General features: G+C 41.0%; 1 protein-coding gene across 2 annotated transcripts; it reads right to left on the minus strand.

The window, feature by feature from the left end:
* Nucleotides 1-1,527: 1,527 nt before the first annotated feature.
* Nucleotides 1,528-18,736, minus strand: SPACA1 (sperm acrosome associated 1). 2 transcript variants are annotated; one of them, XM_080583734.1, is made up of 7 exons: nt 17,966-18,735; nt 14,650-14,706; nt 11,175-11,276; nt 10,689-10,795; nt 10,072-10,207; nt 3,550-3,694; nt 1,528-3,276 (listed from the first exon to the last, which is right to left on the minus strand). In XM_080583734.1, exons 1-7 carry the CDS (start codon nt 18,093-18,095, stop codon nt 3,186-3,188), a joined length of 768 nt encoding a protein of 255 aa, XP_080439860.1. In that variant the 5' UTR covers nt 18,096-18,735; the 3' UTR covers nt 1,528-3,185. The 2 variants fall into 2 exon arrangements, with proteins under 2 accessions (XP_080439860.1, XP_080439861.1); XM_080583735.1 differs by lacking the exon at nt 14,650-14,706 and having other exon boundaries at nt 17,966-18,736.
* Between the last annotated feature and the right edge of the window lie 6,904 nt (nt 18,737-25,640).

The following is a 25,640-nucleotide window of genomic DNA, read 5'->3' on the forward strand; positions in this document are numbered from 1 at the left end:
CACAAGTGGAGCAAATCTCACTTCAAGTGCTGAAGTGACACGGGCTTTAACAGGAGCTGGGCACATGCTTCAGGCCTGAGAATAAGAAAACTTCATTGCTTGGGGTGAGCAGCAGACATAAGGTTTCCACTGCGGTCAGCAAGCTGCAGGAGGTGGAAATACTGTGCTTAAACCTATGGAAAAGGAGAAACCCTTGTCGGTTCTCTTAATTAATCCACTACCGGAAAATAACAAAAACGATCTTTGAATTTCTTAGGCATTGCAGATAAAAGGAGTTGCATCAAGGACAGTTATATATCGTAGATGGTGAATACTTTTTGTCAGAAGTGCTTGAGCAGATTGTAGCATGTTCTTCATCTCTTTAAAATTACTTACAACATTTATTTCTGGATGTCCTTTATCTGTCATAGCTGTTCACTCTGTTGCCAAACTATTAAGTGTATTTTTCAGATTATGGGATCAGAAGTCAGAGAAGGTTGATAGGGGTTATATTAAGACAATTATTTTGCACTTTCTGTGTGCTTTATAGTGCATGCGGTACAAAGAGCGATCCATTCAGGTTCACATTTAGGGCGAGAGAATGATAACACAGTGGTTGCGTGATGACTGCTTGGCCAGAGTAACCTTCAGGAATTTCCCCACTTCTTGGAGTTCATGATTGCAGCTTCGGCAGCAGAACAAACAGCACATTTACCCTATCTGTTGAAGAGCAAGGCTCTCTTCCATGTTTTGTGATACAGTTTCTGCATCAAATATTCTAGAGATATATTTTTTTTCTATTTTGTAGAAAGCTCTAAGGAGTTATAAGAGAGTGAAAAAAGGCAGAAGGTAATCATATTTTATAAAATACGAGCCAATAAAGTGCAAAAGCTGCTTGATCTACCCTGAGGCCCCCCACGCTCCAGTGTGGATTAGTTCAGCCTTTCCTGAATTTCATTTTCTGAATACTCAGACTATGTATCTATTACTTTTCGGTGGACTTGCCAGCAAACCATGGAAATCTAAAACCTTCAAAATATCAACCCAGGGAAGTCTGGAGGTTCTTTGCTAATGCTATTAAAATACAAAAAGGTTGTATCCTTTGCATCCTTATGAAAAAAGAGCAGTCTCATTCCCTCTTTTGGTTATGCCCCACCTAAATTACAGCATGAAAACAAGAGTTCAGAAGTCACAGAGCTGGTGGTAGGGCTTCATATTTCCCACAACTTCAGTGGGAACAATTCCCTGAGTAACAACCACTGGTTTGGGTCTATTTTTGAGACCTGCACTTGAGACCTAATCCCAGACTCACCACAATAGTCTGTCTTTGACTGCATGGGATCAAAAACTCACCTGGAATGCGTAATCTAGTTTTGCGAACTGCAGAAGTGCTATTGTCTGCTCTTTCCTTCTCTATGTATTTTCTTCTTAACATTGCCAGACTTGTAGCTTTGTCCACCAAATGATATGACATAGCTAATGACAGTGTTACCAAAAATACCATTTCCTTTTAAAAAAAGATATTTTTATAGAATTAAGTGCACGTCATTTTTGAATATGATGTTTTATTGCAAAAATGTAAATGATCTTTTCACTAAACAGAAAACAAAATGATGTATCTCTGAAAAATATGATAATGCTTTTTAAGGATGTGCAGATGGTGCAGTTAAACATCTGCAGCAATAGAGGAACTGAAGAGAACAGGAATTCTTCGAGAGGATGAGTTACTACCTCCAATCTATTTTTTTTTTCAATGTTCTTTACTGAGAAGCATTCTTTAACCTGGAGTGCTCAATATTCAGCCTCTTTTCAGAGTTTCTACCAAAGAAAAAAAATCAATCATAAAATCTATTAAATATTTTAATCACTCCGCAATCCATTTTTCAATGTTATCTGCTCTTTTTTTTTTACTTGCATCAAACAATGTTTTACACAAATAGAAAGCACCTTCATAAACACGACAATCACGTAATTGAGGATGGTTAGAGAAGTTCAGCAAGGATAGTCAGAGGTATGGTACAGCTTCAGGATGAAGAATCACTAAGAAAGCTTACACTTTTCAGGCTAGAAAGAAAATAACCAGGGAATATGTTAGAGACCTAGAGGACAGTCCCTTTCAGGGAGAGGATAGTACCGATTGACAGTTCACTGCCCTTTCGAGAAGTCAGGAGCAACAAATGAAGCTATCAGGAATTGGGTTCAAAATGGACAAAAGATGTTTTTGTGCTCTGGATCTCCTCATCAGAGGATGTTTGATGTGACAGAAGCTTACTAAGTACAAGGGGACGCTGAACAAAGTCATGGAAAAGAAGTCCATTCAAGATTTCTAACTGCTTACAAATTGCATCTGGTTTAGAAAAAATTTAAGTGGCCGGAGGCTGGAAGAATACATGGGGAAAACATCATACAACCTTGTCTTGTTTTTGTACTCTTCCCTTCACATCCTTTTTTGTCCATTGATTTGACTGAGGTAGATGAACCCTTGGTCTGAACCCAGGGGACTACTCTTCTGTTCACAAGCTTTGGTGCCCTTGATGGCAGAAATGGTTACATGTGCAAATGTGAAGGTAAAAAATTAATGAAGCTTATAAACACCTTTTATTGATCTTCCCTAACAATACACACTGTCCTATGTGTCTAGAAGACACTGGATTACAGTGACTACATATTTGAGGACCATCAGGGAGATAAGGAGCATTTTACAAAAAATAGTCTTTGCCTAGACTATGTGCCCTGTTTCATACAGTGTAGATTAACATCGCCTCCAATTTAAGAGGTGTTAAATAAATTGTTTTCAACATCCTCACAAAAATTTGGGTTTGGTTCTCCAGTTCAGAGGTGCTCAGACTATTATACTACCTGGAAGTGATGTCCACCTTAAAATAGGAGTATTTTTACACATTTTATTTAAAGTTCAGTAATCCAAAACAGTGAATGAACTGTTAGAAGTATTTCTTAAAACCAGTATTCCAAGCATATATTAATCTTCTTTATATCCTGTTCCTGTGTAATCCGATTGTTCTTTTTTCTCTAATTCTGTTCATTATGCAACTGCTGGAAGGACTTCTGTACTTCATTCTCTGTGGGTGATGGCTCTGGCACTTCTTGTATTGTGGCTAATGCAGATGGTGAGAACACTGTAGCTGCAGGTGCAGACTCCCAATTCCTCCAAAAAGCAATGCTGACCCTGAGTGGGATGCTACTTACTACATGTTACTTTGTGAACTTTTGATGGTCAGCTTTTCCACCATGTCATCTCGCCCATTTTTTGATTCCAAAACAGCTTTTACAATTGCCCTGAAATGGAAAAAAAGAATTAAACAAAAACGCACATTTAAGTAAGTTTGCAAAAATTGCTCTAATCATTTCCCTCCCATTAACAGTCACTGTAACTGCTTTGTAAAGTACTTCTGCCTGATCTCCAGAAGCTTGTTCATGTTTTCTTTACTGGCAACACAAATATTAAACTATAGAGAAACTTAAATAGTTCACCCCAGGTCATGTTTGTCATCAGTAATATCGTATTTTGATCAAGTAACACATAAATCATATTGTATGCTGTCCACCTACCAGTGAAGAATTATAAAGATGATGGCAAAGATCACGCCAACTGTGAAAATAATTCCAGTTACCAGGCAAAACACCAGAATGGCGTCTGCCCTTTTTTTCCTTGATTGTCCTGTGTCTATTCTCTCTGATTGTTTTGTTTGCAGCTCTGAAGAAAAAAAATACATGGTCATTATTATGTTCAAATTTTCAGATGAATCAGGCTTTTAATGTCATGAACAGAAATGAGAAGGAACAGGATTTTATTCTTTACCTCGCTGACATCTTTTACGACCTTCATGCCTTTATGAAATCAGCAGAAGTCAGAATAGTAACATTTTCTACCTTCTTTGCATCTAACCAAAGAAGATGCAAAGAAATGGACATCAAGGCATGTGGAGTGGAACACATCTCACTTAAGATAGTTCACTATGTAGATATTTGTGATAGCTGTCTTAGGTTTTCTCTATAGGCTTTGGAGAGGAACTGTCACTTCCAAGCTACCTTCCGTTGACTTGGTTTAGGCATCCAGGACAAGATGAAATACTTTATGATTCATCAGTAACATTCCACTAACTGTAAAAGAGTCTGGATACAGATCTCAGATGCAAACATCTACATCTGGCTGGAAGAATTGCACTCTTTCCACTCTTAACATCCAAGAAGACCTACTGTTTTAAATGGCAGACCAAAAGATCAGGCCTTGGAAAGCCATATTTTGGCAGGAAATAACTAGCCAAAACATTAAGAGTATGCAAGGGATTTCACTACACACATATACACAAGCTAATCTCAGTGTTAGTCAGAGTGGGACAGCTCTCAGAATACTACCTATAGCTGTGTAACACAAGGGACTGCAGTTCCTAAAGACCAACAAGGAAAAAAATCAAGGAGAGGAAAATGTATCTATTTAGTACTTGTTAAGAATGACTGATACAACAATGCTTTTGCTTTGGGAAATGCTTTAATGTAAGATTTCAAGGCATGTTCAAGTAAGATAAATGAATGACAGAGAGACAAGAATTACCACAGACCGTCTGCGGCTCAAGGCAGGCTGACTTCTTTGTTCTGTGCCGGGTACCAGGTGCTCTGTCATCCACAACTGAGGCACCAAGGCACCACCGTGATACAGGAGAATGCTAACAACGTTAATTGCTGCAATACTAACACTAATAATGAAGCAGAAAGAGAGTATGCTAACAAAGAACTGGATTCAATAACTTAAGCGCTGCTTTTCTGCTCCCTGTCTCTATCTAGGTCTAGGATGCCTTTATTTAAAGCAAATAACCACTGAGCACAGAATGGCCCAGGAACACATAGCGAGGAGCAGCTGCATGAAGATGAGAAGTGAAAAACATAGAAAGGATTTCAAGTAAAAATGCATTCTGCAATGCTACAACCTGTTCAACCTTGGAATATTTTGAAGGAAACCAATGGCCCTGCCATTACTTTAGCTGTTTATCTAAGACCAAAGATACCAGTTAGAAGATGACTCTAACAAACCCAGGAAGAGTGGAAAATGCTGAAGATGGTCAACCGATTTTCCCCACCTATTTTTTGACCCTAGATAAAGAAATGCCTGGAAACCAAACCCAGTCACCTTGGTCTGAGATTTAATTGAAATTATTTGTTCAACAACACTCAGCCAAATCAATGAACTACAGTGCATCTTTCCAGATCCCTCCAGGTTTGACAACTGTACACAGGCCAACCTTAATTTTCTTTCACGTTCCCTGATAGGAGTTTCTAGGACTGTAATGTGGTTATCTCATTGCTCCCTGGTACACAAAATTCATGTTACACTGGTCGGTATTCTCTGTAACAGAATGACTGCAGGATTTCTACTTCTATTCTATTCTATTCTACTTCTATTGCATTGCTATTTCTATAGAAGATCTTGTGCCACTGTCATCACTGTAGTATCTAAGCAACTCTTCCATCACATCATTTGAGTTTCATTCTCCTGCATCACAGAATTTGTTGACATTCTTAAACCGCAGCTTGCCTATAGGATTCTCCTGATCTTTCTGCAAGATACAAGACATGTAAGAATGGTGAACTAGCTGAGAATATCATACATGGTAACTCTAAATACTGGGGTTTTCACACAATGCAGAGCTAATTGCTTTTAGACTAATTCATTTCAATGACTGGACGGTCTTTTTAGAATTACACGCAGTTGTGGGGAATGGACATTAATGAAAACTGTCTTTGATTTTGCAATTTCATTAATGTAATGTATTTTTCCCCTTGACAAAATGTGAATTTAGACCTCTAAGAATACCTCTTTTTACAGGCTGTAACAAGAGCCCGCTGAAGAGGAAAACAAACTTTCTCTTATCCACTGCTGATCTACTCGTTTTCTTCCTAGGCAGGAAATTCTACCAGTAGTCAAGATCTAGAACTGCCCAAGAGACAAACTGATAATACAGAGGGAGTTCCTTCCAAGTAAACACACATTTAAAATGCAAACAGGAAACAGACCAAAAAGCAGCTTCCCGATAAGCTGTTTTACGATGAGCAAAAACTGATTCACATCAGGAGCACTTTTAAGACCCTGACTGCACTCAGTCCAGGCAACATTCCCAATTAGGCAGTGAGAATTCTGCTGCAGCCAGAATATGCCTTAGAAACATCTTCAGCTATCAAAAAAGGTTACAAAGACATATTTACATCAGGTTTTTTTTTTAAATCCTCTTGCTTAATACAAGTAGGAAGAACAACTATTTTTTAAACATGTGAGGTTTAGTTCAGTGACATTCAACTTGAAGTCTACAGCTCACTGCAGGTCTGTGGACTACTTTGCCCTTAAGAATGATGAAGAAAAACACTATTATATATTCCACAATTACACTGTAAAGAAATTCCTAAAGTTGTATGTACCTCCACTGGAAATTTTCTAGGGTTTTACAGAGCAAGAAGAGATTGAGAACATAACCTACTTGTTTCAAGCAGATTGTCTCCAGCTACGACATGTCTCTTGCACCATTTCTATCAAAAGGAAACACCACTACCTCTGCCAGCAGCACCATTCCTCTTCATCCTCTTCTTCCCCCATGTTTTTCACTGAGCTGGGGTTCCTCCTAGATCATGATGTCAACTGTACAGCAGTGATCCATCTAGAAGCAGCTGCTCAACCAATTGTTTATATGGTCCAGCAGCCAACACGAGTTCTTTCCACCAGTTTTCAGATCCAGAAAGCATGTATCAGTTTGGCAGAGGGCAGTGAGATCCTGCCTCTGCAGACTATTTTTTCCCCCTTAATATAATGATGATGCATAGCTTTTTCTGTTTCCCTTCCAGATTATCTCTAAGACTTTTCCTACATATTAAAAATGCATGGATACATGCAAATGTGAGAGCAGGACTGCACACAGAAACACACACACACAGAGGATCCACGCTGTTACACTCGGGCACTGGGATTCCCCATTTCATTTCTGTGCAAACACAAGGACAACACAGTAATGCTGGTCATGCATTTGTACAGTAACCCGTCACAGAGATGGGTTACTGCCTCTAAAGGAAGCTCTGGCATTCAAGCCATTATCAGGAAACGAACAGAAGAGAAGTGAGGCCTGGAATGGCCTCTGAAACAGTTAACACTTGCCTCCATCTTCTCCACAGAAGCCGTACACACACAGACCGACTCGCTCTTCCGCCCATGGGAAGTGTGGAGCTGGGGGCACAGCTGGGATCGCAGAAGGCTGACACCCTTCACACAGCGTGGTAATGAGGATCGTTCTCTGCTCTCACATTCCTCCCTTGCAAAGTCCTTCCTCCCTCCTCACAGGACTATTATTAGTAAATATGAACAAACTGCCTTCCAGCTCCAAAGTCTTCACAAAACACCCAACAACGTAATGGGTGGGAGTGTGAAACAAGACCCTCTACGGTATTCCAGGGTACTGATTCAGTAAGAAGGACATAAAGAAATGTCAGTTATTAAAAGATGGGATTTTCCTTGCACAGATCTCAATAATTTTTGAAGATAAAGTACATCTTTGTTACCTTTCTCTTGCTATAAAAGACAAAAAGGCATCAGTCTGAACAGTTTTGCAAACAAACGGAAGAGGCAAATTCCTAAAGACCACTCACTCATACAAAAAGGTCATTACTGTTGTTCAACAAAAGGTCACTGAGAAGAGCAGTGATCACTGGCAAAGGACACATGAAAGTTTTCCGTGCATAGTATGAAAATCAATTCATAAGAAGTTTTGCCACATGGCAGTGGCAAATATAGCCACGTTCATTTAAGGCTTTACCTGTCTTTTTGCAACACATCCTCCCCACTTCACATGCATTAAAATCTGAAGCAGAATGTCATGCTATGTATTTTCAAGTGTTGTCTTTGGGGTCAGGTTCTCAGATGGTTTTTCTCAATCTGACCACTGCTGTTCACACAAGTAAAACAACAGAGCGCTGGAGAGAGTAGAAAGGATGACACCAAAGGAAATACATTTACTCCTTATCAGGTGTCTTGATTATTTTTAGCTCTGTTGACCACCTCAAGCCTCTCTAGGAAAGTGTCAGGAAGAAATAACAGCCACTAAGCAAGCATAATTCCACTTCCTTGGCCCCATTTTTCAGTTCTGGCACTATCACAAAGAAATGTATCTGTGGAACAGAATAGGGAGGGATCGAGGTGATGAGAAAGACAAAATACAAACTTAAGCTTATTCATTTGAGTGACCCAGAGAAATGATCAGAATCATCTCAGTTGGTGGCAAAAAAAAAAAAAAAATCATTTAGGAGGTAAAAATACACAGAACACCAAGCTCAGGGAAGAAGGAGGTGAAGAGGTACTCCAGGCAACAGAACAGAGATTCCCCCGCAGCCCATGGAAGACCATACTGTAGCAGATCTACACTGAAGCCTGCGTAGCATCCCATGTCAGAGCAGGCAGAGATTCCCTGAAGGAAATACAACCCTTGAAGAGCCCATGCTGGACCAGGTTTACCCTGAAGGACTGTGGCCTGTGGTAGACCCAGAGAGGATAAGTGTGAGGAGGAAAGAGTAGCATAGAGGAACTGTTATGGACTGACCCCAACCTCCCATTCCCCATCCTCCTGTGGTGCTCAGGGAGGTGGGGTAGAAGAGCCAGGAATGAGCAGTGAAGTTGAGCCTGGGAAAAAAGAGGCAGGAGGTAAGGTGTCTTAGTTTTTGTCTTTGTTTCTTACCACCCAGCTCTATTTTAATTGGCAATACTTTTAATTAATTTAGGCAGTATTCTGAACTCACTAGATTTCTGACCATCTACAGACAACAAAACTAGATCTACATGATGAAAATCTTAGTACATTCTCAATCAAAACTTCTGCTGATAACTCTTTCCATGTACCTAATTAAGAGCTAATAACTTCAGAAGTCCAAACAGTGGCACTCTTGGGGAAGTAAAGCCCAGAAACTCTTGGATATCTAAATACCTCTACAAACCTGAAGGAAGCTAATCCGTCACTAATCATGACAATCCACTCCCAAATTACTTAATAAACCTTAGATCTTGTCTTCTTCATATTTCTGTCTAGTCATAAATAGTTTCTGAACCAACAGCCTCAAACCTTGTAAGAAGTTCTCAGTAGATCATCTGTTGGATGGGTTTCATCTGACCACTTTTCACCAAAAGGACTTAATCACAGTTTAAATTCAAGAGCGTGAGTCGTCCTATTGATGACTCACCAACTCAAGTCAATGGGACTATTTGCATGTTTAAAACTAAAACAGATTATGTGCTCTGCTAATTCAGGTCTCAAAAAGGAAACTTCCTCTTTGTACAAAAAGAAATGTAGAAACTGAATAGTGGGAGAAGAAAATAATAAAAAGAAAAAGAAAGCAAATTGATATAATCAAAGATTTGGGTGTTTTGTGACTACCAGATGGATTTAGGAAATAAATTCCTCATTACTGTACAAGGCAGAAGGAACCTCAGGAGACACGCAGGAAATAAATAACCCATCGTACTGAAGAGAAAGGAAAAAAGCTTTCCTGATGGAGTCAGCAAATATCCCATTAGCAGAGGAGGGGAGAAAGATGTTACTGCGGAACTGTTTCACCAGGTATTCTTTTCAGTGTTAAGCTTCCCTAAATATATTGTGCATAAGCAAATTCCAGATGGCAGCTAAAACAGAAAACACAAAAGGTTGTTTTTCAGCTTCAGGACTGAAGTGGAAAGGAGACTTAACTGCAGAACTGCCCAGCGTGCTGCTGGTTCTACGCAGCTCAGCGAGACAAAAAGAAGTCTATGTTAACCAACTCGGTTGCTGCAACAAACGAGTAGGCAATAGGAAAACCTCCTTATTTTAGCTTGAGATTTTACGAAGGTAAAGAAAATACTCATGTTTACCACAAGCAACCTCTTCATTCCCAATCTGTCATTTCCTTTTTTATGTCTCTTTTATTGGCCTGCATTTCATGACTGTCATTACCACAGCACACAAGCTCCTGCCTATATGCTACTGGTGACGTGCAATCCTATGATGATTGAATGCCACATAACAAGCACAAGGCCATAACACTAGAAGTCTGTAAGTGTCTCTACGAGCTTACCAGTTGTTGCGTGCACTGCGTATTTTACGGAGGCAATTACACTTTCATTTCCTTGAGTTTCACACTGGTAAGTAATTGGACGCGTATCTCTGCGCACTTCCATAACAGCTGAATCATTGGGAAGAATGCGTGCTGTCTATCCATATGCAAAAGAAAATTTAAAAAAAATGGTTTGTCTCTTTTCAAATATACTCACAGAAAAGTGCTCATTCTCGTCCATCAGTTTTTCAGCCTGTCAGGACCTCTCAGACCCTGGGAAAATTCCTCCCACCTCTGCAGCACCTCCTTGAACAAGTGGGAAGGGCAATGCGGTTGTGACTTGCTAACGTGTAATCGCTCACCAGTCACTAGGCCCAATTTTTCCAAAATAAGAGTAAAGAAACAGTATTCTCTAAAATTATCGTCTCCCTTACATAAAGAGGAAATTGACGCTGCATAAAGGTGCAAAGCCAATTAAGCCCTTGTATTACCAACTCACCAGTGAGAAATCAGGGCTTATTTGCATTGTGACAGCAAAGGAAGTAATCAGCACAGGCATCTGGATGTTTCATATGGAGCATGTAGTAAACACATCCAGCATGCCATTTTTCTGCACAAAGTGGGGTTCAATTACTCACCTTGTTTGGAGTTAAGATCTTCCAAACATATTTAAATCGATTTTCAGGAGGTATATAAATACAAGTCATCATCACGCTTTCAGAGTTCTCAGAAATTGGTCTTCCCACTACAGAAGGAATTTTAATAGGTATATTCAACTATATGAAACATCTCGGTATAGACCATAAAGCTCGTAATTCTCCAAACCACAAAATGTTACTTTGAAATTATCTTCTCCCTTAAAATTACTTCAAATACTGTTTTTGCTTGGTGAAATATCTGGAACTAAGCTAATAGCAGAAAAATGGTATTTTACAGGGGCTTGAAACCAAATGCACATCGGTTCAGAAATAAGATCTTAAACATTACCAGACTGCTTAGCAGGGTAATTGGAGGGTGGAATACAATCAATTCATTCCACTTCCTCCACACTCACAAAGAATAAGGATGTTTCCTTTGAATCAACTTATTTGCTTTTGATTACTGTATCACAGTGTTCCACTTACATCCACAGTCCACTGGCCCGTGGCATTCCTCCACGCCGACAATACATTTTGTTTCACTCCCAGGGCATCCATTCGTTAACAGAACTTCTCGAATGCCAATCCCTTTGGGGGAAAAAAAATAAAAATATTGTACTCTGAGCTTCTTCATCTTCTCCATACTGTTTTTTGCTTTCTCTTTCTTCATCCTGGATGTTAGTATGATGCATCTACCAAACACCAGGAAAAACAGATCTTCTTAGAGTGCCTGCTAAAGCCATCCCATGTGGGTATCTAAGATTTTAAGACATCTACGTCTGTCAGGCTCTGCACCACAGGGAGCCAGATCCTTAGAATCATCACACCCCTACGTGTCAGAAAAAGAATTCAATATGAATTCAGAACTTTCCTTACAGAAAAAGAATTTGAAAGGAAGCTAATGTATGTTCTGCAAAACAGTTAATTCACTTTAAATACCAAAGCTTTCGGGCTCCTGGCCTTTACATGCTCAAATCAGATGGCACAGAGAACACTGTACAGGCTGCCAACTCAGTCTGCCTCCAGTCTTGTGACTGTCTGAGTGTCTTCAGCTCCCACCAAGGTCAGCAGAAACCAATGGCTCTAAAACCTCCTGGGACTGGGATTAGGACTGGGACTGGGGAGCCTTAATGTTAAGTGCCAGCCCGTGATACTGGAGTTCCTCCAACAGACTCCAGAATGAAGCCTCCAAGAGCCCAGTGGTCCCTAACATAGGGCTTCATATGAGAAACAGGTGACAACAAGGGTTGACCAGGACTCTACCTGCAACGTGGAGGTTCCTACTGAAGGCAAAGAACAGGAGACAACCTGTCACGAATGTGTAAAGGAAAATTCCAGACACCATGTTCAGGTAGGCAGAAAATGTTCGGTCTCGTTATCAGGGCTTCAATGGGAACATCCTCATTTTAACAATTACGAACAAATTCAAAACAAGTGCTCTAATTGTTTTTGCCAAACTGTGTGTACACAGTTCACTGGAATGACATAGCTTGTGGGGGAGGCAGGAATAATATGTTTAGGCCCAGTAAACAGAAGAAGGCTTTGCCATTTTTTCCAGAAGTATTTTGTTTACTAACAGGCATGGAAAGAGGAGAGTTAACCCCCCTCCCTCCTTGCAGTATAATAATAAACGGGAAATTGGTTTGAATATTGCATTTACGAAGCCTATGCCTTCCTTAAGTGTGTATTATATAAACCGATGGATTTCAGAATGTTTCAGAGATGTCATGTTCCTCGTGAAACAGTACTTCAAGTGACAGAGGGAGACAACACCACTTACTGAAAATGACACAAAACGAGGATCGTTCTCCACTCCAGAGAATGTCTCATCTCATGGATGCAGAGACAGAGGTGTAAATGGCAATGAACTGACACTTTTATTAAAGGCATTCCTCTTTCTTCAGGGCCATGTAGGTTTTTTTTTAGCTAACGAAAAAGACAGGGAACCTATGAAAATCCAAAAGGATGGCTTGATAAAATCTGGGTGCTGGGTTAACTGTAATCACATTCGTCAGGAAAAAATCTCCCCATGTCTTATCTACTGCAATATTAAAATCGGGGAAGTATATCACACTCAAAAGGTTGATGAAAAAAGCTCTTTTAATGAGATCTGCAAGTTCTCTTAGCACTCCTCTGCTTCTTCCTTTTGGACAGCTTTTTTCTTTCATCCCCATGTTTCCTTTCTCTACCTCTTCTTCGTAGCTGCCAATGCGGATGAAATTAATCTACTGAGATGCTCTAACAAATGAAGTCTTAACTTCACCAAGTCATCCAAGTTAACCTAGCAGAAAAATGGCCTGGATGCAGGAAAAATAAATGATCTAAATGAAGTTCACCTTGGAAAAATGTCAATGAACAGACTGGGAAGGCAGGAAGGGTGACCCACAGAAAACTGAAAAACAGCAGCTATGAGAGAAATCTAGAGGTAACAGTGGCCAAAACAGCAAGACAACAATGAGACTAATGCAAAACCAAGGCAGATATGACAAGACATCATTAACATGTTTTAATTATGCTTTAATGTCTCTGTAAACCTGGACTACGGATAGAGAAGCAATGGATCTGAGCCACAGTGGTACTGGGGAAAATTAAGACAGTGGTGTCAGTTCAGAAAGCAACAAATATAAAAGGCTAGACAGATGAATCTAAGGGGTAAGAAAGAAGTTGAAGCAGACAAAGGGTTCACACTTGTACTGGAAGAACTAATAAGGTACCTTTCAGCCTTTCAACATACCAACATGCAATGCATTGTTGGTAGACTAGCATGGTAGACCAGACTAGAATAAGGGCTACAAACATGGGTTAAGTCCAGATATGAGATGATGCCTTTTCTTTTTTCTTTTCTTTTTGTTAGAGCTTTCATTTCCTGCTTTCTCAGGAAGAGTATATAATTTCCAGCATTAAAGGGGTTAAACGTTACCTCTGAGGGACCCAAGATAAAACTGAGGCAAAACTGATTGAAATTCTCTGAAAATAAAGAACATTTGAGAGGTCTTCTAGAGGTGTTGACATAAGGAGCAGTTTCTCAGTATCCAAAAAATGTGTATCTCAAAGCATGGGGTATAGGGAGTATGGGGATACATATACAGTATGGGTATACCAAAGACATAACCAACTTCGAAATTATGAAGAAAGGGAAATATTAAAGTATGTAGAAGCAAGATTTTTATTTTTTTTTCCTAAAACCATAATATCCTATGTGAAATGGTTTCCCTGAAGCACTCAAGGCAGTTAACTCCCTGGAAATATCAAAAGTGGCTGAAAAAAAAATATGAAGGCATACTCTAGAAAACTTCAGATTGATGGGGGCAAAACCTCTTCTTTCTCTTTCCTATGGTCTTACAAGAAGCAGAAATTGTTCAGAAAAAAAAATAATGGCATTTCTGATTCAAGACTGCTTCCTAAGCACTATAATTACTACCTCACTGCAGATTCTATCACCACCCTAAACAGAGATGTCTTCCTAAGGCTCAACTCATTTTTCCTCTCTCCCCTCCTACTCCAGAATGATACCTCTCCTCTCCGTAGCACGATTTATAAATTGTATAAATGTGGAATACAGAACAGGCTACTGCAGGCAAGCAATTTTTTGGCAATATTGTATGTGGGAAGACATCTGTGAGAAGCATCAGAAGATCTTTCATCTTCTGAACATCTCACAGATGTTCACAAATAGCAAAAATTGTTACTTTGGGGAAGGCAGCTCATGTGCCAATAAATGTAGGGAACTGGTTTAAAATAGGAGCTTGCAGGCTGTGAATTTAATAAAACAACAGATCTGACCTAAACTTCTAATGACAATCAGCCTGATTGTTTTTGTTAATTACAGTTATTGGCAATTGAAATCAATGAGAGGTGAACGAGGGCAAGCAAATTACAACTGCTAAATTGCTACAGTTAGCATTTTTTTTTCCAAAAAAACAAAGGACAATATGTTTTATTCATCTGCTTTGTTACTTACCACATGTAACTGTGCATACTCCAAATTCTAGCTCCATGGACTCAAGGGCATTCAGACCTGAACACAAAGTCTAAAGTTACATCTTTAACACAATGACAGGGATGGAAATGCCCAATTAACAGGAAACTCATTCCTTGAAATCTTTACTACTTTTTAGCTAAAATGTGAAATTTGCCAACGTTTTTGCTCTCATGAACTAAACCAGAGAAAAAAGACATTTATGAAAAATTTATCATAAAATCCTTTGTGAATAGCATTCATACTTAAACCTTAAGATGATTCTTTAGGAGGAAAAAATGTATTTTTCTTATAAATCAGCATATGATGTTAAATTGTCTTCCGAATGCTCAGGAAAATGCCACGTCTAGGTCCTATGCAAATTACAGTTCTTCCTTGAAAAGAGTTAAGAAAAATTTTCATTAAACAATATTCAGTCAACTCATTTCCTTTTTTTTTTTTTTCTTTTTTCTGGCTAACATAAGCCTTGCTACATGATTTTTTCCCCATCACACTTCAAGGTCAGGTTTAGACAGCTAGCACGAAGATGAGTCAACCAGGTACAGTATTTTAATTAGGTGCTGGGCTTTTAATCACTGTGATTGGGTTCCTTCCATTTTTTATGGTACTTTGAGGTTACAGAATGGATTTCACAGAATGTACAGAAGCAAAAGGTTCTCGTCTCCATCTGGGATTCAAATCTGGATTATATATTTTATTCCTAACAGCATGCAATTTGAATGTTTGTTTATAAGGATATTGAGATACAGTAATTGTTCCACAGAGAAACTTAGTGAAGCACCTTTGGAAATTATTCATTAAATAAGCAATGGGTCTTTTCAGTTCTTCCAAATGTGAAGAGAACAGACAAGTCACTATGACTGTTTTTACAAGTCTGCATTGCCAGTCCTGCCTACTCAGATTATTTTTTTTCTGATAACAAATACTTACTAATGTAAAGTTTGCTTCGCTGTCTCTCGGTTTTTTATATTCAAGATTTATGTTTACAAAATGTTATTTCTGTGCAGCAATGCAAGTTTATATATCACTTCTTGCTATTAAATCTTTGTGCAACATTTACATTTTTCACACACTACCCAAAACTTTAAATATCTCAGGTCGAACAGAATGGTTCCATTTCTCTTGCCGTCAGTGACGTACAAACATAGAAGCTTTATTCCTCCACTGTAAAGGATTTACACTACAGCAGCACACTGAATTCTCCACATTGATAAACTGATACTGAACTCTTTTTCCCAACATTATAAATGAGCCATCAAAACCTTATTCTTCTGTTATCTCTAACTGTCTCTATGGTTCTGACATTTATTTCAGCATATAAGTCGTGCTCGTCAGAACAGTGTTCTAGTGTATGAACAACAATCCTTAAGCAATAACTTAACTATCCAGTTGAATGCTAAAGTAAGACTCCAACCTTAGTCAAAGCATGAGGAAAAATGCTAAGATTTAAAATCCTATGAAAACAGAACCAACCTGTAAAACAGTTTGTGTGGCCTCAAACACCATTATCTAATGAGCCTTGCAAAATAATCGCTTCTTTAGAAGACAGTCCCCATCCATGATATGATAGGAAGACAGTCCTATCACGTTTCCATTTGCTTCTTTTAAATTAATGGGACAGTCATTCAACAGTCCTGTCTCACAACAACAATCACAGCACCACAGAGAAGGAGGGGAATGTAAGGATCCTGTCTAGAGTCTAAATACAGTCCTGTTTAAAAATGCCTGTTTTCAACTTGGTACAACATGACATATGCTTGTTTGTGTGTGCACAATAAATATAAGTGTGCAAAAACGCAGGAGGGAGGGCTAGGACGGCTTCAGATGGTGCAAATTCTCAGCTCAACAGATTTCTGACAATTTGTATCCGGTTATGATAAACCCTAAACCTCTACCCTGTAAGTAGGTGTTAATTCAATTTTGATGTGTCAATTTAAGTGTAGCCATGGCAGGGTGTTGTATCTGAAAGAAGCTGTCATTTCCTATCCAGACACAAACTAAAAAAAAAAAAAAGAAGAAGAAAAGAAGAAAAAAATTTATAAACAAGCAGAGAAAGTGAACTTCAAATATTGCTAATAGAAGGCTGAGGGACTTTGATGCCAGTGAAAGCAAACTTCTCCCAATTATAGAGTAAGATACCAACCATGGTGCCCTTTAAGGATGCTTCTGGCTCCAGGAGCACCACAACACATAACATGGCATTTTTGCCAGAGAATCAGAATGATGAACTGATGGGCAATAGTTCTATATAAAAAAGATACAGTATTGTCTAAGTAAAAATACTCCTATAAACTTTACTAAAAGGTTATTGGTTCTAAATTAACAAGTCAGTCATGTATCAGTGGTCCTGATTTCTGATCAAATTTTTGATTTAGTGAAATTTTAAAAACAACATAAAGAAACTTCAAGGGAAACTGATTCACTTATAATTCTCTGGACAACGCAGTATTTTTCATACGGATGTTATGAACCATCCATGCCATGAATGTGATGAACCATCCATCCATATTACAATGCAAAGCTTGTATTCCTTCCTTTACTTGTATTTCCTGCCTACATTTAAAATGAGGCAACATTTTAAGTAAGTTTCCCGTAAGAAACTACAGATCTTTCCACTTATATAAGATGGCTGTTTCCAGTTGCATCAGGTTCAGATAAAAATATAGTGTCAGCCCTATGCAAAAAGAACTATGTACATAGCTGCCATTAGCATTAATAGGAGTTATATATGTAAATCCCACACATGCTGAGATAAGAATGTGCTAAGGAACTGCATTTGCATTCCTGTCAGGGGGCTGCAATTAGTACCAGCGCAGCAAAGGCAGCCTGTGCTCCTCTCTACATTTGGAAGCCTTGTAAAACCTACGTAGAACAGAAGTCCTTCCCGTTATATGGCGTTTTAATTGCAAGCCACATACGCAAGACGTGTGGAATACCCCAATAAATGCTCAAAAACCCCACAGAGGCCTTCCTAAAGATGCCGGCAGCCAGCATGCTACGTCCCAGCGGTGAGCTGGGTCCCCTCGCTCTCGCCGGGTGCTGGTGGGGCCCCGAGGTGAAGGTGAGAGCGTGGGGCAGCAGCACTGCTCCATGCCCACCGTGATACACCAAGGGGCAGCGATAGGGGCGCGGGGAGCTCATCGGGAGACTCGAATAAAGCTCCCGATAAACTCCGCCGCCATCCCACCGCCGGCACCGGGGAGCAACCCCTGCGTCCCCTTTGCTCAACACACCCAGCCTCGCACGGGCAGCCCTGTCAGCGCCCGCCCTGCCACACGAAGCCCTCTCCCCGCCTCACCCGGCAGCGCCCGCCCGCCCCGGGGCTCCGCCGCCGCCTCCTCCGAGTCGCGATCGTCCTCGGCGCCCGGGGGCTCGGCGGCGGGCAGGGACAGGAGCAGGAGCAGGAGCAAGGCCGCGCCGCCCGCCATGGCCGCCCCACCGCACGGCCCCGGCGACCGCGGAGGCGTCACAAGGGGCCCGGCACGGCTCGGAACGGCCCGGATCGGCCCTCGGGACCGGGAGCCGACCCCGGAGCCGCCCCCGGGGGCCGTCAGCTGCGGCCCGGCTCGGTGCCCGAGTGGGGTGTTGAAGGGGTTTTGAGCGGTGTGTGGACGCTTGGCTTTGCCATGGCTCCTGACAGAAAGACTGAGCTCCTGAGCCCCAGCTGCAGCACGGTTTTCTCATGAAATAAACAGTGGGCTTCGTAGTGCCCCATTGTCTCCTTGTTGCAGGTGGTCCTGAGTAATAACGTTTTTATTTGCTTCCAAAGCTTCTCGTTCTTCAGTGAGGTTCAAATCTTTGTGGCTGGCTCCTGTTTCATAAAATACCGCCTTAGGTTCTTCGTGGTGCCTTTCAACCCCCAGTATACCAGAGCCTAACGCAAGGTGGGCTGTACAAGCCCAAGAAAAGCCCCCACATCAAAGGGGCAAGTGGCAACTGGGCACACGTCTGGCACACAGGACGGCATTTTGCACGCAGCAGCCTGCTGGCATGAGCACCCCCAGACCAGGCTGCGTGAGCGATGCTCCCACGTTGTGCGTAGACCTCGTATTGTCACCTCCCCTCTCCCTCGACAGAGGTGTACTGAGATAGCGGGGAGAGAGTGTGCCATCAGTGAGCACAGCTTCCATCAGCAGTCACATTTATTTCCCCAGCGTAAAGAAACGCAGCCCTGAGTGCAGGGTTGGACCTGGGTGGTGTGAAACCCATTTCTGCAGGAGCCAAACGTGAGCAGAGGCTTCACTGCATTTGAAATTGCGTGTGTGTCTTATCTCTTCGACTCATTGTCAAAAAACTTATTTTCCTTAATAACTTCCTCCCAGCGCACCTGCTCTCAGGTGTGCAACAGCAAACATGGAAGAAAATTCCCGTAACTGATCAAGTTGCTTTTCTAAAGGGAAGAAGGGAAAGATTATTACTTTTACAGAATACTTGGTACATCCTCAGATATTGCACCACGAAACGCAGAGGAAGTTGGAGAAGTGTGAAAATACTATCTGACGGGTAATGAAACATTGCTTATTCAATAAAGTTCATGAAGCTGTCAAAGTCAATGTTGTCAAAATAATAATGATATCCTTAATAACAGCCCCAGTTACTATATCTTCAGAACCCAAAGTCATCTAGAACCGGAGAAAAAAGTCAGTATTGAACAGAGGATCCATCTCTAGGGACAGGAAAATGAATGAGGAAATAGGTTAAATCCAAGTCTGCATTCTAGTTTTGCTTTCATCAACACATTTTCAACACACTTTTTTAGGTATGTGTATGCATAATACGTACTTATACACAAACACTGATGCATGCATATCCTATGCCACTGTGGCTGCTTGTGATGGGATGCAGGAGACAGCTACCATAAAGGAAAGACAAATAATTTCCAGGACTAGCAGAGATACATACTTCTCTGAAAGAAATAGATCTTTATTATCTATACAGAATAATCAGGAACTCAGCTTTTTAGGCAGGGACCTAGTAAATGGCTGGCTGACATTTTGTGTATTTTCTCTATTAGTACAAATGTCTTTTCCATTCCTCCTTTGTACTTCACATACTTACTCTTAGTCTTGGTCTCTTTCTACAATCTATCCTCTGCCCAGGTTCCCCCTCGTGTTTTCTAACCCTCCTTGTTTTTCTGGTCTAAAAAATAAAGAGATAACATTAGCAACAGCGATGGGCAAGATGCACTTGGCTCCTGCTGTGAAGTGGCTCTGGAGCAGCAGCGAGCTACCGAGTGGGCAGAGCTGTTACACCTACTTGTGTTGCTCTCACAGCTGGCTGTGCCACAGGCTGCCCAGAGAGAAGCCTGGCAGACAAACAGCTTGGAAAGAGCTTGCAGCTGCTTGTTCTTCTCCCCAGCCTCAGGACAGCCATAAAGTGTTTCTGCAGTGGGAGTGTGTATTTGGAAGCTTTCTTCCAGGCTGCTCCTTTTCTCTCCTCGCTTGGCACCATCTCCCACACAATCGCTTTCCTCAGCCATTTACAGGAAGAACAGTCTGCCTGGACTTGTAGCCAGTATCACTCCCATCCTCAGGGTTAGGAACAGTGGGCAGAGTCACCGTCCTCCTTTAGAAGTACCCCTATGTGAAACTGGGAATGAGAGATGCAGCTAGGAGCCGCGGACAGCTTCTTAAGTGTTACAGACACCTGAGATACGATTAGCTTTTGATTCCGCCTTCAGGCTACATGGGATGTGGACCTTCAATTTAGCCATATAATGCAAAATGGTTTCTTGCTGACTTTATTATTCTAGTTGCTAATTAATAGACCAAATAATGGCAGTACCACAGCACCAGCAGATTTGTACTTTAGCATGAACTCATTCTCAATAAGAACATGGCAAGATTAGATGCTCATTAGTTTCTTGAGTTAATAACTGTACTTGTGAAAGGTTCAAGTGGCATCGAACCACATGGCAGAAACAACATTCACAGTGAGCCAGAGCACCCTTATCTCTTTTATTCACAACGAGAACCCAGCTTGTTAAGGATGTAAGGAAGATGTTTGATACTCTAAGAAAACAGGAGTTCCATGCAGTGCTGTTTTCTGTGACAGGACTCTGTTGCTCAATACAGTTTCTTTATTCTCTGTGCATGGGCCAATAAATAATTTTGTAGGTCATATCTCACTGAAAGGTCCTGCAGCAGGAGCTCATGCCTGAAGGTCAGCACATCTGTAGTGGTCGAGGGGAGGTGGGCAACAGCTCTGAAAAAACGCCTCCTCTCGTTTTATTCCTATGCACAGATAATGGCATGCTTCTTCCACTGGGTAAGAATTGTTGCCATAGTAATGTTTCCAGCACTCCTTTGGATCAATAGCAGAACAGAGGGTTTTTCAGGTACTCCTGTTTGCAAGCCTGCAGTCTTACCCCATACATATTCCTATTCCTTTCTTTAAAGTAAGTTTGTTCAAAGGTCTTTCAGTGCTGTACAATTATGCAAAGAAAGCAACAAAAACATGTTGTACACAGATCTTAGGTCAGAATCCGACTTTGAATGGGCAAATGCAGTTCTGACTAGTGAGAAGAGTTGTTTTTGCTTAATCAAAGCCCTGAACTTAGCCCTTGTACTCCTATCAACACCTCACCAAAAGCAGGAATGAAACGAAGCTGCAGAACTGGTTGCATTTTTACTGACTGTCCAGATCTATTCACAGCTCTGTGGCATTGTTTTAGCCTGTTTAAAGTTCATTACTCATTTCATGGACACTTTCTGTAGGGACCTGACATTGCCACAACATACATAGAAGCTGATTAGGTGCTATTAATTCTAGGATGGGAATGAAATGGGAGCTTTCCATAAGTTAAGGGATGAATCTACAAAAGCATGGATTTAGACACTGCACTGGCACTTTCAGCAGCTACCTTCAACACATAGATCATCAGAAGGCCTACCCATCTGCTCTCTGGCTATACACATGCCAAATGATTGTGTACATGCTGAAAAGAGGCCCCTAAATTTCCCCTGTGTAACCTAGCAGCTCGGGCACATCTCAACACAGGCAGTTTAGATATTTACTGGGAATGGTCCTGTTGTCAGTAAACGGGTTGCTACAGCTGTGCTGTTCAGGCTATTTTAAGAGTCAATGTGGTCTGTTTGAGCCAGTCGACCTCAGTGTTGGAGAATGGCTTCAAGTATGGGTGTTGTACAAAGTCAGGCATTAGTTGAAAGTGAAGTGTTGCCACATCTAGATATTTTGCAATGAAGAGTTGTAGATAAACTCTTCTCAGGTGGAAAAGACAAACTTTTCTCAGGTACAAAGACCAACTTTTCTCAGGTTCTGCTTGCTCTACTGATATACAAGGAATTAAGGAGAGCACAATTTGCTAGCAATATATTTTGCATCTCTGTAGAAAAAAACATCTCAAGCTCTGCTTAGATTTCTCCGTGGAACAGTGATTCTCTTACTTCAGTAGTTTGCATCTAAACCTTACCATTCACAAATCTGTTATGCATTTTTCTATGTGTAGATTCCTTTACAAAGAGCAGTATTTACCTACAGATGCTGCACAAGGCTTCTTCAGGTATTACAGCTATTCACTCCTAATTGGAACAGGAACATGCTATCTTCTGCAATTATGCAGTACATTTTTAAATAGCGACTAATATTTCATTGCCTGCTGAAAACATCTCCAAATCACAAATACAAGTGGCTTCTGCAGGAACGGTGGTAATCAGCACCATAGACACAACTCAGAGAGATTCGTTAGAGTTCCCTGACGGTTCCTAGGCTGGTGTCTGCATATATAACAACTGTGCAGAAAAACTAGGCACTACTTCTCTTATTCTTCTTATCTGACATTTCTCAGGAAATCTGGTACTCCATATCTACTTATTCTCCCCTGTTCTTTCCTCCAACCAAAACTGGAGTTTTCCTTTGTCTTCTACAACAGCTTCTTCCTTACTGGCAGCAAGGCCCTCTTGCCTACATCTAAACATCTGGCCTTCCAGAAATGAAGGCATGAGGAAAAAGAAGTAGGGGAGGAGGAGAAGACACGCCTGGTCTGTGTCATGAAATGGAGTCAGGATGCATCTAGGCTGCTGGACACTGGCAGACACTCGAGTTCTGTAGTTCATATGTAATTCTTTGTCTCGGTGTTGTGAAGAGAAGATGGGGGGATTCAGCTGAGATTTCTGCTCATGCACAACAACATGCTGAATTCTGTTAATCACAAAGAATAGCTGCAGAATGAAATGATGATATGATGATATCTTTTCTGATGATATGATTCTGTTCATGTTATTTAGGAGGCACGCATGCCTTCCTGACACTCAGCCTTTTCTACAACAATACCTGCTAAAGATTTTATGCCAGAAATATCAGAGAACTCGCATATATTCTTAGACTTTCTCACATAGTCTCATCCATCTTCCTATCACTCTGAAGAGACTTTTGTGAGAAAGGTTAGAGGCATGGGAACTCCCTGTGAAGGGAAGGGAGTTTGAAAACAGAGAATGACTGCTAAAATGTCCTACTACATCTATACGGACCAGAGGCCACATTGTGCTCCCAGAGTTAACACCCCTTTTGGTCAGAGTGGTTGTTCAAATGTATGTGGGGACTAAGTACAAGTCCAATTAGTTAAAAACCTACTCATGTGAAGGATCGTAGATGTTTTCTTTGTAACATGGAGGGAATCCATGCTATGAATCCAAGCCCTGAGCATCAACAGTGTTGAGAAGGCGTGGTTTTATGTTTCTGACTTGCACTCAGCACCAGCAAAAACAAAGTCTGCAAAGTAAAAGAGATTCTGTTTTTTTGCAGGTAACTGGGTAAATACATGGACTGTCATTTCAGGACCAAAATTATAGCCTTAAAATAAAGCAGCTGCAGGCATGCACATAACCTGGTTAGCCAGGCCTTTCTGTTCCAAGTCTAGCTGATATCTTAGACCAGGTCAGGAAGCTAACTGCTGCGGTGAGGCCTTACTTTCTAGCTCTTACCAATAATCAGCTGCTGTTTGTTCCTTAAGGGAATGCCCCCGAGGCTACCCCTGGCACTTGAGCCTTTCTGTTTACCCACTCTCTCATCCAGAATCCACCCGCCTCCACATGGTGTTCCTTGGCATCTTTGCTAGCACAGAGCTTGCAGTAGCAGTAGCTTTGCTCGTCTCTGCACACAAGCGAGAAAAACGCCTGTTTATAAGCCAACACACGAATGCTCTGCCACCTGGCCAGAGGCAGATAGCAAGGCACTGCTAAATAGATGCCAGAGCTCCCACACTGTCCTGCTACCTCTGCTCTTCAGGCAGCTCATCACAGTCAGGAATCATGCTGTTTTCATGTGCTGTCCCCTGCAGTTTGGCAGAAGCATCCTCTGAAGAGACCTAGCAAGAGCTAATGCTTATTAACTCCTCCTCAGATATCCATGGGTCTGGATGCACCGAGATACCATGGTAATGAGAGCAGTAACAGTGTCTAGACAGACAGACAGACAGACAGTAGTCCCGCAGCTAGGGGAGGAATTTTGCCAGCAGATATTTCGTTAAATTAACTGTTAGGTATTCTGAACAGAGGAACATGCGACTACATGACCCGTGTATACAGTGGACCTGGTGTTTGTTTTCTGTGGCAGAGTTTTTATAGGACATTACAGAGCCGCTGGCCAATATGCAATTAATAAAATACTTAAAAAATTAAAATGACATCTAACATTTGACAAGCTGTGTTATTAAAAGGGCCTCTTCAATAGTACAGGGTTTTCCTGGTAGTAATGGGGAGCCAAACCAATCTTCCAGATTGCAATTCTTAGAAGGAGGGAATTAAATCACTTTAAAAGACCGCCTCTTCGATAACCTACACTTAAAAGTCACCACATCATATTCTGATAAGGAATTCAAAGTGCAAGATCCATTTCTGTCTTCGATGTTGATCTGCTGTGCACCATTCTCTTATGTGCATTTGCCTTGATAAAAATAAACCTTGATCGACTCAGGTGCAGAACTTAAGAGCTGCCTTGAACATGTTTGTTTGTTTGCTCTCAAGCATAAATTACGTTTGAACAATAAGGGCATGGCTCCCTGAAAGGCTGAGCACCTGCAGCTCCCATTCCACTCAGTTGGAGTTATAAATGCCACGCAGCTCCAAAAACCCAGGGTTGTAGCTGCTCAGTTGGATGAGATTTATCCAAGCGGTATTGATCTACAAGTAAATCTCGGTATAGGGCTGCCTTTCTCAGTCCAACTCACCGCGTTTACTTAGAGGCCTAGATTCTGTGTAGAACATTCAGAATAATTTTGTTTAATTAAAAGACTGCAGTGAAAGGAAAGAAAGGCAAAGATGTGCCTTGTTCTGCAGTACAATAAAAATAAGTAAATACAATTCCAGTTAATTATCCATCACTCAATACAGAGACTTCTACTTAATCTAATCACTGGTTAATTAGATTGTCTGTTTTATTTGATCAAATCTACTGTAACCAAATCATCTGCATTTGCATTGTGCTTTGTTTATTTTTGATGATTTTCTATTATTAAAAAAGGTCACTGTCAGGTCAATTTAGGCCCATATTTGTTGTTTCATACAACAAGATTTCACATTACATAAATATCTTTCTGCAAAACCCAGTTGGAGGCTTATATGTTTAGAGCTATGCATGTGCTGAAGATTCTAAAACCTAAGATTTTCAAGGGAATTAGATGCCTAACCCCAGTTACAAAGCAATATCTCTGACTGTCTGGGCTACATCCAGTGAGGTATTTTCCAGCCAACAAGGTGTTTCCGTAAGGACTTAAGAACCTAAATGGAAAATAGGGGCAAGAAATGGTTTGGGATCACTGTTTCTAATTCAGAGTCCACTCAATTTCTCCCAGCGATCCCTCGTCAGGCCAGGGCAGTATGAAGCTGCTGCAGCTGCATTTGAGCTGCTCACCTGATGTGTGGCAACTTGTTAAGCACTGTGATCTGTTTGTGTGGCTGATTCTCTACAAAGTCCTGGTTTGGCTTTCAGCGAGACTTGGAGCTGTTCCAGAGGTG

Source organism: Anser brachyrhynchus, assembly GCF_964034855.1.
Source record: "Anser brachyrhynchus genome assembly, chromosome: 3".
NCBI lineage: Eukaryota > Metazoa > Chordata > Aves > Anseriformes > Anatidae > Anser > Anser brachyrhynchus.